Source organism: Zootoca vivipara, chromosome 15 (assembly GCF_965207765.1).
Source record: "Zootoca vivipara chromosome 15, rZooViv2.hap1.1, whole genome shotgun sequence".
Taxonomy (NCBI): Eukaryota; Metazoa; Chordata; class Lepidosauria; order Squamata; family Lacertidae; genus Zootoca; species Zootoca vivipara.
Window position 1 is genome coordinate 22201737 of NC_142598.1, and position 15442 is coordinate 22217178.

The 15442-nt window shown below is 44.7% G+C and overlaps 1 protein-coding gene across 1 annotated transcript in view; it reads left to right on the top strand.

Moving 5' to 3' along the window:
* Positions 1 to 15442, top strand: part of EPHA1 (EPH receptor A1) — a 79875-nt gene that overhangs the window by 4189 nt on the left and 60244 nt on the right. The window contains exon 2 of the mRNA XM_035097046.3: positions 9657 to 9724. Within this exon, the coding sequence (XP_034952937.3) occupies positions 9657 to 9724 (68 nt within the window). The remainder of the gene's footprint in view (positions 1 to 9656; positions 9725 to 15442) is intronic.

Genomic DNA, 15442 nt, shown 5'->3' on the forward strand with positions numbered 1-15442 from the left:
ACATGTTACACACATGAAGGGAGAAAAGAGGGGGGGGGCACAACTGAACGGCCATAAATGAGCACATTATTACATCACCCTATGCCTCTGGTTCTCTCTTCTTCGAGAAAACTTACTCTGAAGATGCTGCCCAGAATTTTCTTGGAGAAGAAGTGTGAAAGAAGTCTTTTAAATTGAATTTAATCTCCTGTGGGAATGAAATGATACGTCTAATTAGTGAATAGCTTGCAGGTCTGGCAAGAAGGACCTCCCTTCACTACATATCTTATTGTTACGCTGCTGGCTGCAGATGACAAGCGTTGCTATGCTTTGTAACCCTTCATTTCCGTGTAACTTTATGCCAAATACATTTTCCTTCTCTCTCTCTCTCTCTCTCTCTCCCTCCCCAATGCCCACCCCTCTGGATTGATTTAGATTGAGGGTACCATTGAATAGCACCCAGAAAAGGAACTCTATGTCAGACATGGGGGTTTGCTTGAGTCAGACTCCCTGAAGCATTTTTTTGAGTGGGTGATTTATTGAGTTGCATTCTGCCCACTTCTGGCAAAGCACCATACGTACATTCAAAGCAGGGCCGTGCCATTTTAAACAATCACAGTTTTCTCCCCCAAAAATACCAGGAACCGTAATTTGTTAAGAGTGCCGAGACCCTTATTCCCTTCACAGAGAAACAATTTCCAGAGTTCCTTGGGAAGAGGGAGTGACAGTTAAATCAATATATGAATTGCAGCTCTGTGTGGGGAATTGGGGGGGTGTCTCCTAAGAACTCTCAGCACCCTTAAAAAATTGCATTTCCCATAATTCTTGTCAGGAAGCCATCACTGTTTAAAATGGTGTGATACTGCTTTGAATGCATAGTGCAGGGGGGGCATTTCCTACCCTCTCAATTCAAGCAAATATACAGGTGAAACTCGGGAAATTAGAATATCGTCGAAAAGTACATTTATTTCAGTAACGCAACTTAAAAGGTGAAACCAATATATGAGATAGATGCATGACATGCAAAGCAAGATATGTCAAGCCTTTATTTGTTGTAATTATTTGTTGTTAGGCGGGCCAATTATATATGGAACGTAATTAATGAAATGTAATAGCGATGCTTATTTTTGTATTATTGTAACTATTTGTTTTATTACTGTGGAATTTCCAAAAGAAAGCATTTGTAAAAATTGAAGAAAAATAATAAGCTGCATTACTGAAATAAATGCACTTTTCGACGATATTCTAATTTTCCGAGTTTCAACTATATTATGAACCCCTCTTGTGAGCTGTGCACAGTCTGCAGCATCAGTACGGTAGCGCCTCTTAGTGTGGCAAGGTTTTATTTAATTTCTTCTTGGAAATATTTCTAGGCCACATTTTGGAGCAGAGCTTTCACAGGGCAGCTTACCTAAAACAACCACAAATTCCAATAACGCATTTCAATCAATAAATAAAAAACAACAGCCATCTTAAAGTAGTCTAAAGTGAAACCTGAGCCAGCAGGACAACGTTTCAGACCAGCCATGGACAATCCGTATTTTCGTTGTATTAGTGGACGTCATAGGAGATTGCTGGGGAAGCTATCAAGTCCCACTGTTTTAATTAGTACTGATACCTCTCCCCCCAGTTTCTCAAACCTTTTCCTCCTCAGCAAAAGGGTCTCCCATTTTTCTCTCACATTCTCAGGGTGTTTTAGAATTTCTTTAAAATATGAGTGGTTGTGGGGTTTTGAGTTTATTTTATCATCATGAGATGGCCAAGGGTGGTACATTGGCTTTTTTAGCTGCTGCATCACACTGCTGACTCATGTCAAGTCTGTGGTCTACCAAGACTCCTAGATCCTTTTCACATAAGAGCAGATCTAGGAGTCTTGGTAGACCACAGACTTGACATGAGTCAGCAGTGTGATGCAGCAGCTAAAAAAGCCAATGCAATTCTGGGCTGCATCAATAGGAGTATAGCATCTAGATCAAGGGAAGTAATAGTACCACTGTATTCTGCTCTGGTCAGACCTCATCTGGAGTACTGTGTCCAGTTCTGGGCACCACAGTTCAAGAAGGATACTGACAAGCTGGAACGTGTCCAGAGGAGGGCAACCAAAATGGTCAAAGGCCTGGAAACGATGCCTTATGAGGAACGGCTTAGGGAGCTGGGTATGTTTAGCCTGGAGAAGAGAAGGTTAAGGGGTGATATGAGAGCCATGTTCAAATATATGAAAGGATGTCGTATGGAGGAGTGAGAAAGATTGTTTTCTGCTGCTCCAGAGAAGCGGACACGGAGCAATGGATTCAAACTTCAAGAAAGTTCCACCTAAACATTAGGAAGAACTTCCTGACAGTAAGAGCTGTTCGGCAGTGGAATTTGCTACCAAGGAGTGTGGTGGAGTCTCCTTCTTTGGAGGTCTTTAAGCAGAGGCTTGACAGGCATATGTCAAGAATGCTTTGATGGTGTTTCCTGCTTGGCAGGGGGTTGGACTGGATGGCCCTTGTGGTCTCTTCCAACTCTATGATTCTATGTGCTTCCCGTTCCTGTAAACATCTACCCAGGAATCTGCACCCCCCCCCCCAGCTGACCAACATATTTTAAAGACCCATGGAAGAAGTTACCTCACGATGTCTTCCCCTGGGCTTTAACTGACACATGGGCACCTAGGAAGGCTGAGAGGATTTATAGAATGAAAGAAAGGACACTGAGGAACCAAAACACACTCTTGGCCACCTCAAAAGTAAGATAAGCGCAACAAAACCCCTACCATGAGAGTTTCACCCCTTCAAATTTTTCTCTCCCCTTTGAAAAGTTTCTGATGCCTTTTCCATCTCATTAATTGATGGAGAATGTTTCTTTGTTTTAACCCGCAGAAGAGAAATCTTCAGCACGGAAGCTTAAACGATTAAGCACCGAGTTGAAAAATGAGTCACTGAGGCCTTAATGGTCATACTAGCCCCTTATTAGTCTGCAAGCACAATACAGAAATCCACTTCAGATGTGTCAGAATGAAGAAAGTGGAACAAACTGGGGGTAATGTAGCAAGAAAAACAACTTGCTCTTCTTAGAAATTTCAAAGTGGGTTTCTTGTGCGTTCTTCTTCCGTACCTGCAGAAGCATTCCCCCCCCCCCCCGGCCCGGTTGCAAACTTATAAAACAAAATACAAGGATCCTTCAGACAGACATAGACCTCCCCTCTACTCAACATTGATGAATTAACAGTACTGTATGGGCAGTAGCCTACAGATCAGATCCTCAGCACATGCAGTTATCCAGGGAGAAGAGTAGCAAGGAAAGGTCGACTCAGATAACAACAACAACAACAACAACAACAACAACAACAACATATTATTATTATTATTATTATTATTATTATTATTATTATTTATACCCCACCCATCTGGCCGGTTCCCCCACCCCCGCCACTCTGGGCAGCTAAAAACACACATTAAAATACATTACAATATCACAGATTAAAAACTTCCCTAAACAGGGCTGCCTTTTGTTGTTGTTGTTGTTGTTGTTTAGCCTTTTAGTCGTGTCCGACTCTTTGTGACCCCATGGACCAGAGCACGCCAGGCACTCCTGTCTTGCACTGCCTCCTGCAGTTTGGTCAAACTCATGTTCATAGCTTCGATAACACTGTCCAACCATCTCGTCCTCTGTCGTCCCCTTCTCCTTGTGCCCTCAATCTTTCCCAACAATCAGGGTCTTTTCCAGAGAGTCTTCTCATGAGGTGGCCAAAGTATTGGAGCCTCAGCTTCAGGATCTGTCCTTCCAGTGAGCACTCAGGGCTGATTTCCTTCAGAATGGATAGGTTTTATCTTCTTGCAGTCCATGGGACTCTCAAGAGTCTCCTCCAGCACCATAATTCAAAAGCATCAATTCTTCGGCGATCAGCCTTCTTTATGGTCCAGCTCTCACTTCCATACATCACTACTGGGAAAACCATAGCTTTAACTATACGGACCTTTGTAGGCAAGGTGATGCCTCTGCATTTTAAGATGTTGTCTAGGTTTGTCATTGCTTTTCTCCCAAGAAGCAGGCGTCTTTTAATTTCGTGACTGCTGTCACCATCTGCAGTGATCAAGGAGCCCAAGAAAGTAAAATCTCTCACTGCCTCCATTTCTTCCCCTTCTATTTGCCAGGAGGTGATGGGACCAGTGGCCATGATCTTGGGTTTTTTTGATGTTGAGCTTCAGACCATATTTTGCGCTCTCCTCTTTCACCCTCGTTAAAAGGTTCTTAAATTCCTCCTCACTTTCTGCCATCAAGGTTGTGTCATCTGCATACCTGAGGTTGTTGATATTTCTTCCGGCAATCTTAATTCCGGCTTGGGATTCATCTAGTCCAGCCTTTCACATGATGAATTCTGCATATAAGTTAAATAAGCAGGGAGACAATATACAACCTTGTCATACTCCTTTCCCAATTTTGAACCAATCAGTTGTTCCATATCCAGTTCTAACTGTAGCTTCTTGTCCCACATTTAGGTGTTTTCTAAATGTCAGGTAGTTGTTTATCTCCTTGACCTCCGATGGGAGGGCGTTCCACAGGGCGGGCACCACTACCGCAAAGGCCCTCTGTCTGGTTCCCTGTAGCTTTGCTTCTCGCAGTGAGGCAACCACCAGAAGGCCCTCGGCACTGGACCTCAGTGTCTGGGCAGAACAATGGGGGTGGAGACGCTCCTTCAGGTATACTGGACTGAGGCCGTTTAGGGCTTTAAAGGTCAGCACCAACATTCACCCTAGTCATAGCCTACTCAGATCCACTCACCCTAGTCATAGCCTACTCAGAGGCCTGTAAGCCCCCCTGAGCATCAGTGTCAGGGCAATAGGCAATATCAGGCAGAATTGGAAGGTTCGATTTTCAGGTCCTGGTATCTCCAGTTAAAAGGATCTCCAGCAGCAGGGCTGGGCCTGAGGCAGCTCATTTGGTAGAGCCTGAGCCTCTTCATCTCAGGAGTGTGGGTTTGAGCCCCATGTTGAGCAAAATATTCCTGCATTATAGGGGGGTTAGACTGGATCACTATGGTGCTATTATCTTGTAGTCTGCAAACATGGAGAACCACCCTCAGTAAAAGTTGTTAAGAAGACTTCCTGCAGTTAAGAAGCGGAGTCTAAATGTTTTAAACGAGCAAAAATCTATTCCCGCTGTCCCTACTTTCCTTTACTTTTTGTTCCTGGCCATAGTAAAACACTTGTGTTGGCCTTCGGAAGCGCAGCTTTAAAACGGAATTGTGAGTTGCTCCTTTCCCCTATCTTCTGGTTTTGGGCACCACCTCTTGGCTGGCTGGCTGGCTAGCTTGCTGAAGTCGGTGGTAGTTCTAATCCGATGTTGTTGGGAGTCTGGTAAATATTTTGCAGTGGTTTGCACAGAGAAACAGTCTGCTAAGAGTTCAAGTTGAAAGGATAAAGAAGACTTAAGGTTTATTACTCACAGCAAACAAGGCCATGCTAAGCACCTGTTTTGCACGTGGCCAAGATGGAGCCAATACGTTAGCATTACAACCACATGCTAACTCATTCTGTCACTTACCTCCACTAACTTGGCGAAGGAGGAAGGAAGTAGAAGCCTGAACAGAAGTGATCTGCTTTACCAAAAAGTACTTCCTAGAAAAGTGTGTGATTAAAAAAAAGTGAATGTGATTGTGGCATCAATAACAAAAGTATTGTAGCCCCTTAAAGACAAATAAATTTATTATGGGATAAGCTTTCATGGACTAGTCACTAGAGTAGATGTCATCAGATTCACAAAATGTTACTAATTGGTAGATACACACAGGGAAAAGGAGAGAGATTAAAGGAGAAGGAAAGAGGAATGAAAGCACAATTTAAGTTATTAAAAGATCAGGAGTAAATAATGGACTGATGCACATAGAAGGGCTTAAAAGGAGTTAAATGATCAACAGAATGAAATTTGGAGGAGATGGAAAAGAGAAGCAAAGACTAGGAAGTGACAAAAGAAACCTCTCACAACCAGGGCAGGGAGAGAGGAGAGCTGTAGGGAACGAGGGATGAGGTTTACAGAATAGGAAAGACCTGCGCAATTGGCCTCACCCACATAATTGTGGGGCTTTAGAAGCTGCAGCCGTGGTGTTGGCATGAACCTGTGGGAAAGCAGCTTCCACCGGGAGGCTGTAATGTCTAACGTGTGCCATAGTCAGCCCAAACCACAGCTTGCAAATCCACTTCTAATCATGGTTCCAAACTGTGGTCTGATGCTGGCTAAGATTAGGGCAAGCACAGGTGCAGCCCTTGACTCTAATTATAGCCCCGAAACGGAAAGCATGCCCATACGAGAGGCGAGGTGGGTGTGGAAGGAGAGTGTGAGGCCCACATGGTGCTATAATCCCCTAACCAGTCTCACATTTGCATCAGGCAAAAAATAAGCTTGCCAACTGGAGGTTAGGATTTTTGTTTAACATACTTTTAGTCTTTCTTTTGTGTCATATCAGTACATACAGTAGCCCAAAGTGGGGATCCCATAACTGTTGAATAGTTTTATTCAAAAAAGTGAATGCATGTGCATCTTTCTCTCCCATGATCCCCTGGCCTGTCTGTAAAATAGTGGGTAGACGACACAGCGATTCTTCAAAAGCAGCTCTTTATTTGGAAGCTGGAACAGAACTGAACTCATTGCCGAGCCGGCCTGCTTTTATAGAGGCTGGCTCAAACAATGTATCAAACATAATTCAAAGTTCCCTCCTAAAACAACTGTCAAGGACCTGAGGAAAAACTATATACACTAATACATAACACCCCTCCCCACCGAGAAAAGGCATTAGTTACATTCGTAATGGTTTCAATTAGGTACAAGAGCATAACAGTTTCAAGGTACATAGCTTCTATTTACAATGCAACGTTTCAAGTGCTGTTACTGACATAGTCCCGTAAGTAGGATGGCCGCTTGGTGACCCTGGTGGAACGCCGAGGGCCAGTACCAGTGTCCAGGGGGTTGGCCAATCCCTGCCAAGATGTTGGTGGTGAGTCCAATTTCCTGTCTCCGTGACTGCCGAAGGAACCGCCATGTGCGGACTCGGCGGGTGGTCAGGCACAGCAGTGGCTCTAGACTCTGGGGGGCCATGCTGAACCTCTGACGTGGCTTGGCTAGGATCCACGTCTGCCGCTTGTGAGGGAATTATAGATTGAACCTCGCCTTCTGTTAGAGATGGCTTCTTAGTGGAGTGTGGGCTGCTGGCCTTGTGGATCTCCTGGGCGGAGAGTTCATCAGCTTCTGCGGCTGCAGTCTCCTCCATGACCTTCTGTAGCGTGAGGTCTGGCTTGGCGAGGAGGCGCTGCTGCAGACGGATGTTCCGGATTCCGCAGACAACTTGATCCATCAGGGCGCCGTCAAGGTCCCGGAACTCACAACATAGGGCGGCCTTCCTGAGAGCAGCGATGTAATTTCTGATGGACTCCCCCTCAGCCTGGTTCCTGTGGTAAAAGGCGTGGCGGGCAGCAATTTTAGATGGCTTGGGCACGTAGTGGGTACGGAGCTTCTCTTGGAGTGTGTCCCATGATTCAGAGGCTGGTGCGAACAGCGGTAGAGGCACGAATGAAGCCATGATTCCGATGCCGACGTGGAGGGTGATGGATGGAACACAGTGCTCTAGCCGGAACGGTCAGCTCTGAATTGGCTCAGTGATTTCGCTCATTGCATGTCCGATTCTGGCTGTGCTCTGCTGTCCTTCAATCCCATCCTCATCGCCAGTGTAAAATAGTGGGTAGACGACACAGCGATTCTTCAAAAGCAGCTCTTTATTTGGAAGCTGGAACAGAACTGAACTGCATTGCCGAGCTGGCCTGCTTTTATAGAGGCTGCCTCAAAGAATGTATCAAACATAATTCAAAGTTCCCTCCTAAAGTTCCCTCCTAAAACAACTGTCAAGGACCCGAGGACCTGAGGGAAAACTATATACACTAATACAGGCATCCCCAAACTTCGGCCCTCCAGATGTTTTGGACTACAATTCCCATCTTCCCCAACCGACCACTGGTCCTGTTAGCTAGGGATCATGGGAGTTGTAGGCCAAAACATCTGGAGGGCCGCAGTTTGGGGATGCCTACACTAATACATAACACTGTCATTCCTGTCTCTGGTTAGTTCCCTGAGGCAACACTAATTGATCTTTTGTTCTGGTAATTTGTCCCTGTCACTTTTCAACCTTTTGTTAGGTCAGGCTCCTCTGTGCTGAAGAGATGACGGCTAGTGTCAAGGCATCCCTTTTCCATCCTAATAAACCCCAGATAATGTTAGGGCTGTTTCCCCCACTTTACTTGCCACAGCAGTAGACAAATCATGGTGACTTCTTCTGGGAGTCATTTGTTCATGAGAGGAACTTGAAGTATGAGTCAGTAACTCTCTCAGCTCAGCTGCTACAAGTTCTATGATTTAAGATGTACGTTTCAGAAATCAGGTTGGTGTGGCCGAGATCCATTAACTGCTAGCTCAGACATTGTATTGCTTGCAAAATGGATGGAATACAGAAAGGGCAAGAACTCCTCTTCTGTGCTCCCCCCTTTTTTTAAATGAAATTGTGTGAAAAGAGGAAGGGAGACCTTTCAGCCATGTAAAGGAACCAGAGGACAGTGTGAAGTGTAGGGATGAGTCCTGTCGTGAGCCAGAGAGGCCTGGGGTACCACATTTGGCCCATGGCCTGAAATTCCCCATTCCTTTTTTACATTGTCCACATCTCACTACCAGTCTCTCTTTAAAATGGATGTGTTTTATTTTGTAGTACTGCTTCCAGGTAGGTGCCCAGGTGTCCCAAAGGCTGGCAAGGTCCAGTCCCTACGTAGGGTGGCAATTATGGATCCCCAAAGGTGATAATTTGCATCAACCAAAAAAGAAGACATCCGTTTGAATATGAGAATTTTAAAGTGTAGCATAGGTGCAAATGTAGGAGTAATTGGCAGAATTTAAACAGATGTGCAATACGTCTCTCCACAGTGAGTAAAACACCAGGTGACGTGTGTCTGCCCAGTCTGCCGTGCAGGTGTTGCTATGTGTTGATGGGGAATCTTCAGACCTTTCTTGATCTGCACAGCTCAAATAGAGGACGCTGCCTTCCTTAGAGGTTTCCAAGCAGACATTGGATGGCCATCTGTCATGGATGCTTTAGTTGAGATTCCTACATTGCAGGGGGTTGGACTAGATGAACCTTGGGGTCCCTCCCAACTCACAATTCTATGATTCGGTAAAGTATGACACATGAGCATCCTATACCTGTGACAAGTACAGGAACAACAGGTGATCTTGGTGCAATATAGCAAGTAGCAGCACAGGATTGGCTCTCTGGGATCGTACGACTCTCAAGGTCACAGAATCACAGAACCGTAGAGTTGGAAAGGACCATGGGGATCATCTGGACTTGAAATCCAATATTATTATTTTTCAAATAATTTTTATTAGAATTTTTTCAGATACAAAATAATATATAAAGAGTACAAAGAATACAAAGAAAAATAACACAGGAAAAAAATAACAATAACAATACAGTAACTACACTAGAAAGAAAATAAACACACAAAATCAAATTTCTTATTCCTTTTTCCTTCACATTATATGTGAGGACCCCCACTGCGGTTCTTTAACAATCTAATATTTTTAGCAATTTCTAAATCATTTTAGAAATCCAATATTTTGCTGCCCGTCCTTCTAATTTTTGTTTGTTTTCTGATTTTCAGTGAACCTTCTTGACACAAGCATTGCTCAGAATGAGCTGGGTTGGTTGCCACATCCTCAAGAAAACGGGGTGAGTAGCGAGTACATGTTCAGAAATAGAACTGGGAGCAATCTACCTGTATATTGAAATGCATGGAGGGGTTTTGTGGCCGTGGTAGTGACACCTCTGGTGGTGATAGGTTGCCATTGGTTGAGGTTCTCTGATGTCAGAGAGGGGCAATGCAGGTAAAGGTCTATAGAGAACGAGAGGCAGAAGAGACAGAGGCCTTGGAAAATATCAGATGAGGTAAGATGGCCAGTTATGCCTTGCAATAATAATAATAATAATTGGCAGACCCCCCCCTCCCCAAAAAGACATAAATTTGCATAAACTCTGTGCATGATAATTTATGTGTATATGTATTCCTATGGACAAATGTAGAAATAACTGGAATTTAAATAGAAATGCAAAACATCTCACAATAGTGGGGGAGATGCCAGGTGACTTGGATGGCTGTTCAGTCTGCTGACTATTGATGGGCAACTTCTCATTTTCCCCCTTTCCTGAGCTTTAAACCAGACTTAGACTGGAATGGACAGCCAGCCCTCAAACAGAGGGCACCTTCAAATATAGGACTGACTACTGACAGCCATTTGGGATCAAGGATTGTCCTCTGTAAAATAGGTTGTGTGGCCACCCTAAGTAGGGGTGGGTTGAGAAAACAAGTAAAAGGAAGCAATGATTTGTGGCTGGGACAGGAGGATTTGAAGGTCTAGGGGGGGGGAGGTGATGAAGAGAAAAATGGGGGGGTTTGACAAAGAAAGGAAAGCTGGGAGTAAATGAACAAGAGCTACAGATGTGAGGAAAGCTGAAGGTGACATTTGAACCTGAAATAACCCGTCAAATCTAGGGCTGCAGGCTTTTGATGCAGAATTAATCTCTATGGTAGCTTCACTTTGTAACCAGACATCAGCCCAGGTTTATATTCCAGGCCTGAGTTTTCTACACATTGCTTCTTACTTGGCTTTTATAGCTCATCTGTCACAGTCCCTGATCATCTCCCAGGGTGTGTGTGTGTGTGTGTTGGCTCTTGTGGATTCACAAGTGAAATTTCCACCTTGAGGAAAGGTGGAAGAAGCAGGGGACCAGAGACCTAGTGGAGGGTGTGTATTAGGAATCGGAAGTCACAGTGCAAGCCTAGCCATGTTTACTAGGAAGCAGGGTTGTTGTTGTTTTTAGCAGGAACTCTTACCTTTTTAAAATTAATATTGGGGGGGGGGGGCTCAAACAAATTTATACCCAATGCCCAAGCCAAAAATCCACCTGCATCTCTAATCAATAAAGTTGTGGCCATTTCTAACCCAGATCATTGTCTGCTTGGGTATATTAATCAAATCCTTTTTGGATTCGGTTTGTGTGTGGGGGGGGAAGCACACAACCCATTTTATGAGCAACATGTTAATTGTCAAAAGCGTTGAGTTTTTATCTTTTCAGTGTTGAAACCTATAATATAACACCCTGGAGATGTTACACAGCTTCTGTTAAAGAGATTTACCCAAATGAATTTTTTTAGCAGATCACTGCCTTTTTTCTTTTCTTTTTTAAACTTTGTGGAAGACTACCTGGTTATACCTTGAACATTCTTTGGAATGCACTGTAAATCTCCATTGCCCCCAGGGATTGTCACATATATTTCAGCTTCCCTTTTGATGTTCCTGCAATGCAGCATGCTAACCTTGAGCATTCCAAATTGCTACCACTTGCTCCCAGTTTAGTGTGGAGGTGTGTGTGTGTGTGTCGGATTTATATAAGTTAAACAAGCTATAGCTTAGGGCCCCACTCTCTTAAAGGTAAGGGTAAAGGAACCCCTGACCATTAGGTCCAGTCGTGACCGACTCTGGGGTTGTGCGCTCATCTCGCGTTATTGGCCAAGGGAGCTTCCAGGTCATGTGGCCAGCATGACAAAGCCGCTTCTGGTGAACCAGAGCAGCACACGGAAACGCCGTTTACCTTCCTGCTGTAGCGGTACCTATTTATCTACTTGCACTTTGATGTGCTTTCGAACTGCTACCGTAGGTTGGCAGGAGCTGGGACCAAGCAACGGGAGCTCACCCCGTCGTGGGGATTCGAACCGCCGACCTTCTGATCGGCAAGCCCTAGGCTCTGTAGTTTAACCCACAGCGCTACCCGCTTGGGCCCCCCCAAAAAAAATTAAAGGAAAAAAAACTGGATGTACATTTCCAAAATATAAGATAAAAAACAATTACTGTAAAATAAAACCTACATACAGCAAGAATGTTTCACTATTAATATACTTCTTCTTAATTGTATTTCAGTTCAACAATTATTTTGTTAAAATGCCGTACATATTTTGTTATGTGCAAATGGCTTTAGATACCTATTAGATCCATAAATTACCATATAGCATATGGTATACAACACAAAAAACTGCGACAATTTGTTGTTGACAAAGGACAGCTGAACATATAAAGGGCCTCATTACCTTCAGTAGCTTAGGGCCTCACCAAAGCTAAATCCGTCCTGCCCCCAACCTACGGAAAAGGACGAGGAAGGGGTCCATCCATACAGTATCCTTGAGCAATAATTCCAGTCTTTCTTTTTACATGACTGTTCTTTATGGAGTTAGTTTCAAGAGCATCCTGGAGACTTACGGTGATTTTGTATTCCTTTTTATTAACAACTACTGTACGGTATAACTGAGAAGTTGAGCAGCATGGGTACATGCATTGCAGGCACACTGATGGGCAGTGCTAGCCTAATCTTGTCTCCATAACACCAAAGTAATAGCAGCTGGTCTGTTTTCCTCTTCCTAGCCTGATTCACAATGTCTTTCTTTTTAACTCTCTTGACATACACACACACAGAGGCAGAACCCCCTTTTTTGGTTTTCCAGGGCCAAACTAAATAAAACGAAAACAATGTCATTAGCCCTTGCACGTTTGCTTGTTTTCAGAATTTGCACTTGTTATGGGGGCAAAGACAAACTGAATTGGGATCTGGGTGCGAGAGGTAGGGGAGCCTTGACCCTTTGACCCAGGTGTTCTATGTAAACCAATCCCACAAGGGATAATGCCATCACATCTAGTCTGACCCTCAGCCCCATCCTAGCAGGTCTGGTGTGCCTTCTATTCCAGCCTCAAGAAGCGCCAGTTGACCATTAAGGCCCATTTATTAAGTAACTTCCTCTAAACAAAATCTTAAGCAGGTGATCCTTTTTCGCTTTGTAGAGTAGTAGAAACACGGTGGTGGCCCACATTTTTATCAAGTGTGCTACAAATTAAGTCTATAATATGAGACTGAAATATACTCCGAGTCCCGCAGTGATTTCATGCTCTTTATTGCAGCTTGTAAAACAGTGATTGAATTCCCCCCCCCCAAAAAAACCCTTAGGCTTTTATATACATTATTTACACAATGAGTCCCATCTGATTGGCTGATTCTGCTTTCCTCCTGCAGCCTGATTGGTCTTCTCCTGCAGGCCAATCAGTTGTTGCATTCTAGGATCCTACAAGCCTAATAGTCTGATTAGCTTCCTCCTGGAGCCTGATTGGTCTTCTTTTCCTGCAAACCAAGCAGTTGTTGCATTCTAGGATCCTACCTGCCTATTGTTCTAGGATCCAAGCTTAGTACCGTACGTAACAGAGACAGTATTACATTATTGCACATTACCATTCAGTGCAATTGGGAGGGGATACTTTAGGTGGGTCTATTTCAGTGCTGTTTTTCTAGAAAAAGGGGTGCTGGAATAGGGCTGTTATATGTCCGGAATACTTCATTTGTTGAGCTTTGCCCGACAACTTTGCCCAAAAAAGCTCAACAACTTTTCTGTCCGGATTTTGACTGTTTGAAATATGGCAACCCTATGCTGGAACTTGCCATGAACTCCTCCCTTGTTCTGTTATAATGACAATGGCGCCCACCCGAGAGATGCCGGAACAAGTTCCAGTGAGTTCTGGCTGGAAAAAAGCCCTGGTCCAGTTCATACGCTCCAACATTCCTCAGGTGAAAATAGGGACATTTCTCACTCCCCCAGCCGCTGCCCACGCTCAGTGCATTTCTACCACCCGGCTCCCTGCCTCTACTTCAGAGCTGGTGCTTCACACGAGGGTGGGCCTTGGCATTGATAACAGGCTCTGCTGCTCCTCACTTGCTGTCCAGCAGCCACGACGAGTTGCCCAAGGAAAGAAGTCGGCGGCAGCAGCCATGCCGCCACTGCTGCCACTCAGGGCAAGCACTGGCTCATGCTCATCCCCAAGCTCTACGGCAGTGGTGCTGATGGAGAAGGGGCATTCTGGGATCAGATAAGAAGTCAGAGTGGCTTTTGTAATTCCAAGACTGTCCCTGGAAAATAGGGACACTTGGAGAGTACTCTAGTTTATTGAGTTAGGGAGCAGGCAACAGTTTAGGGCTGGAAGAACTCTACCATGTTATAATCAAGTTTGGGTCTTCAATGTGTCTAATCACTACAATATTCTATACATCAAAATAATATTTTGTACATCAAGATGATTACAGAACAGAAAATGGGGTGGTTGTAATCCCCAAAGGCCTGGTGAAATGTACAAAGTTTCATTAGGTTTCTGAAGCCCAAAAGGGTTCTAGCAAGGCATGTTTCAACAGAGCAAGCTTTCTACCTGTGGTGCCACCACAGTGAAAGCCCTGCTCCTTATAGGTGTCAGTTTTGCTTTAGTCACAAGCCACACTTGGTACAGAGCTTTATTAGATGACCTAAGTTTAGGAAGGGGGCGCAGGTGGCGCTGTGGGTTAAACCACGGAGCCTAGGGCTTGCCGATCAGAAGGTCTGCGGTTTGAATCCCTGCGACAGGGTGGGCTCCCGTTGCTCGGTCCCAGCTCCTGCCACCCTAGCAGTTCAAAAGCACGTCAAAGTGCAAGTAGATAAATAGGTACCGCTACAGCAGGAAGGTAAACGGCGTTTCCGTGTGCTGCTCTGGTTCGCCAGAAGCGGCTTAGTCATGCTGGCCACATGACCTGCAAGCTGTACGCCGGCTCCCTCGGCCAATAATGTGAGACGAGCACGCAACCCCAGAGTCGGTCACGACTGGACCTAATGGTCAGGGGTCCCTTTACCTTTACCTATTTACCTACCTTTACCTTAAGTTAGGGAAGTATTCCCCTAAGGTGTCCTAGTCCCCAAATTATGTAAGAATTTTTTAACACAAGCAACATCTTGAATTTAGCCCTCAGAGCAAAGGGCAGGAAATGAAGCAGTTCTCTCAGCTGGCCCAATCTTGACAGTGGCAAGGCTTTCTCATGTAAATGCATGAGCATGCTTCATAGAGCTATGATGAATCAACATTAAGCATTATTTTGCAATAGGGTGCGACTGACAGCCAATGTGGTTCCTGGTGCATTAGGGTCACTACCGGTATCTAGCCATTCTTGTATTTACTGGCTAATGTAGCCAGGCAACCATCTCAACAAACATTGCGCAATATGCTTCTTTGCCCCGTTACTCTAGCTGGCTCTGAAGCCTCAGGCATGCTCCAATCGCAAATTTTGTCAATTATTTCCTTGCAGACAAAGAGGAAAGAGTCCATGGCCTGACATTAGCCTTTGATATTTGTGTGCCTGTTTACACGTCGTCGACTGGCCTTGGCATGAGTAAAGGGTAAAGGCTATGGCTCTTGTAACCTGGAGCTACCCTTTCAGGAAAGAAAGAGGAAGGGCAACTGGGAGGAACTGACCATTGGACTGGGCAGCGATATTCTTCTGAGCTGTGGGCTCTCACCTGTGTATAGTTAGGCTTCCTAGGACATGGGTAGGCAA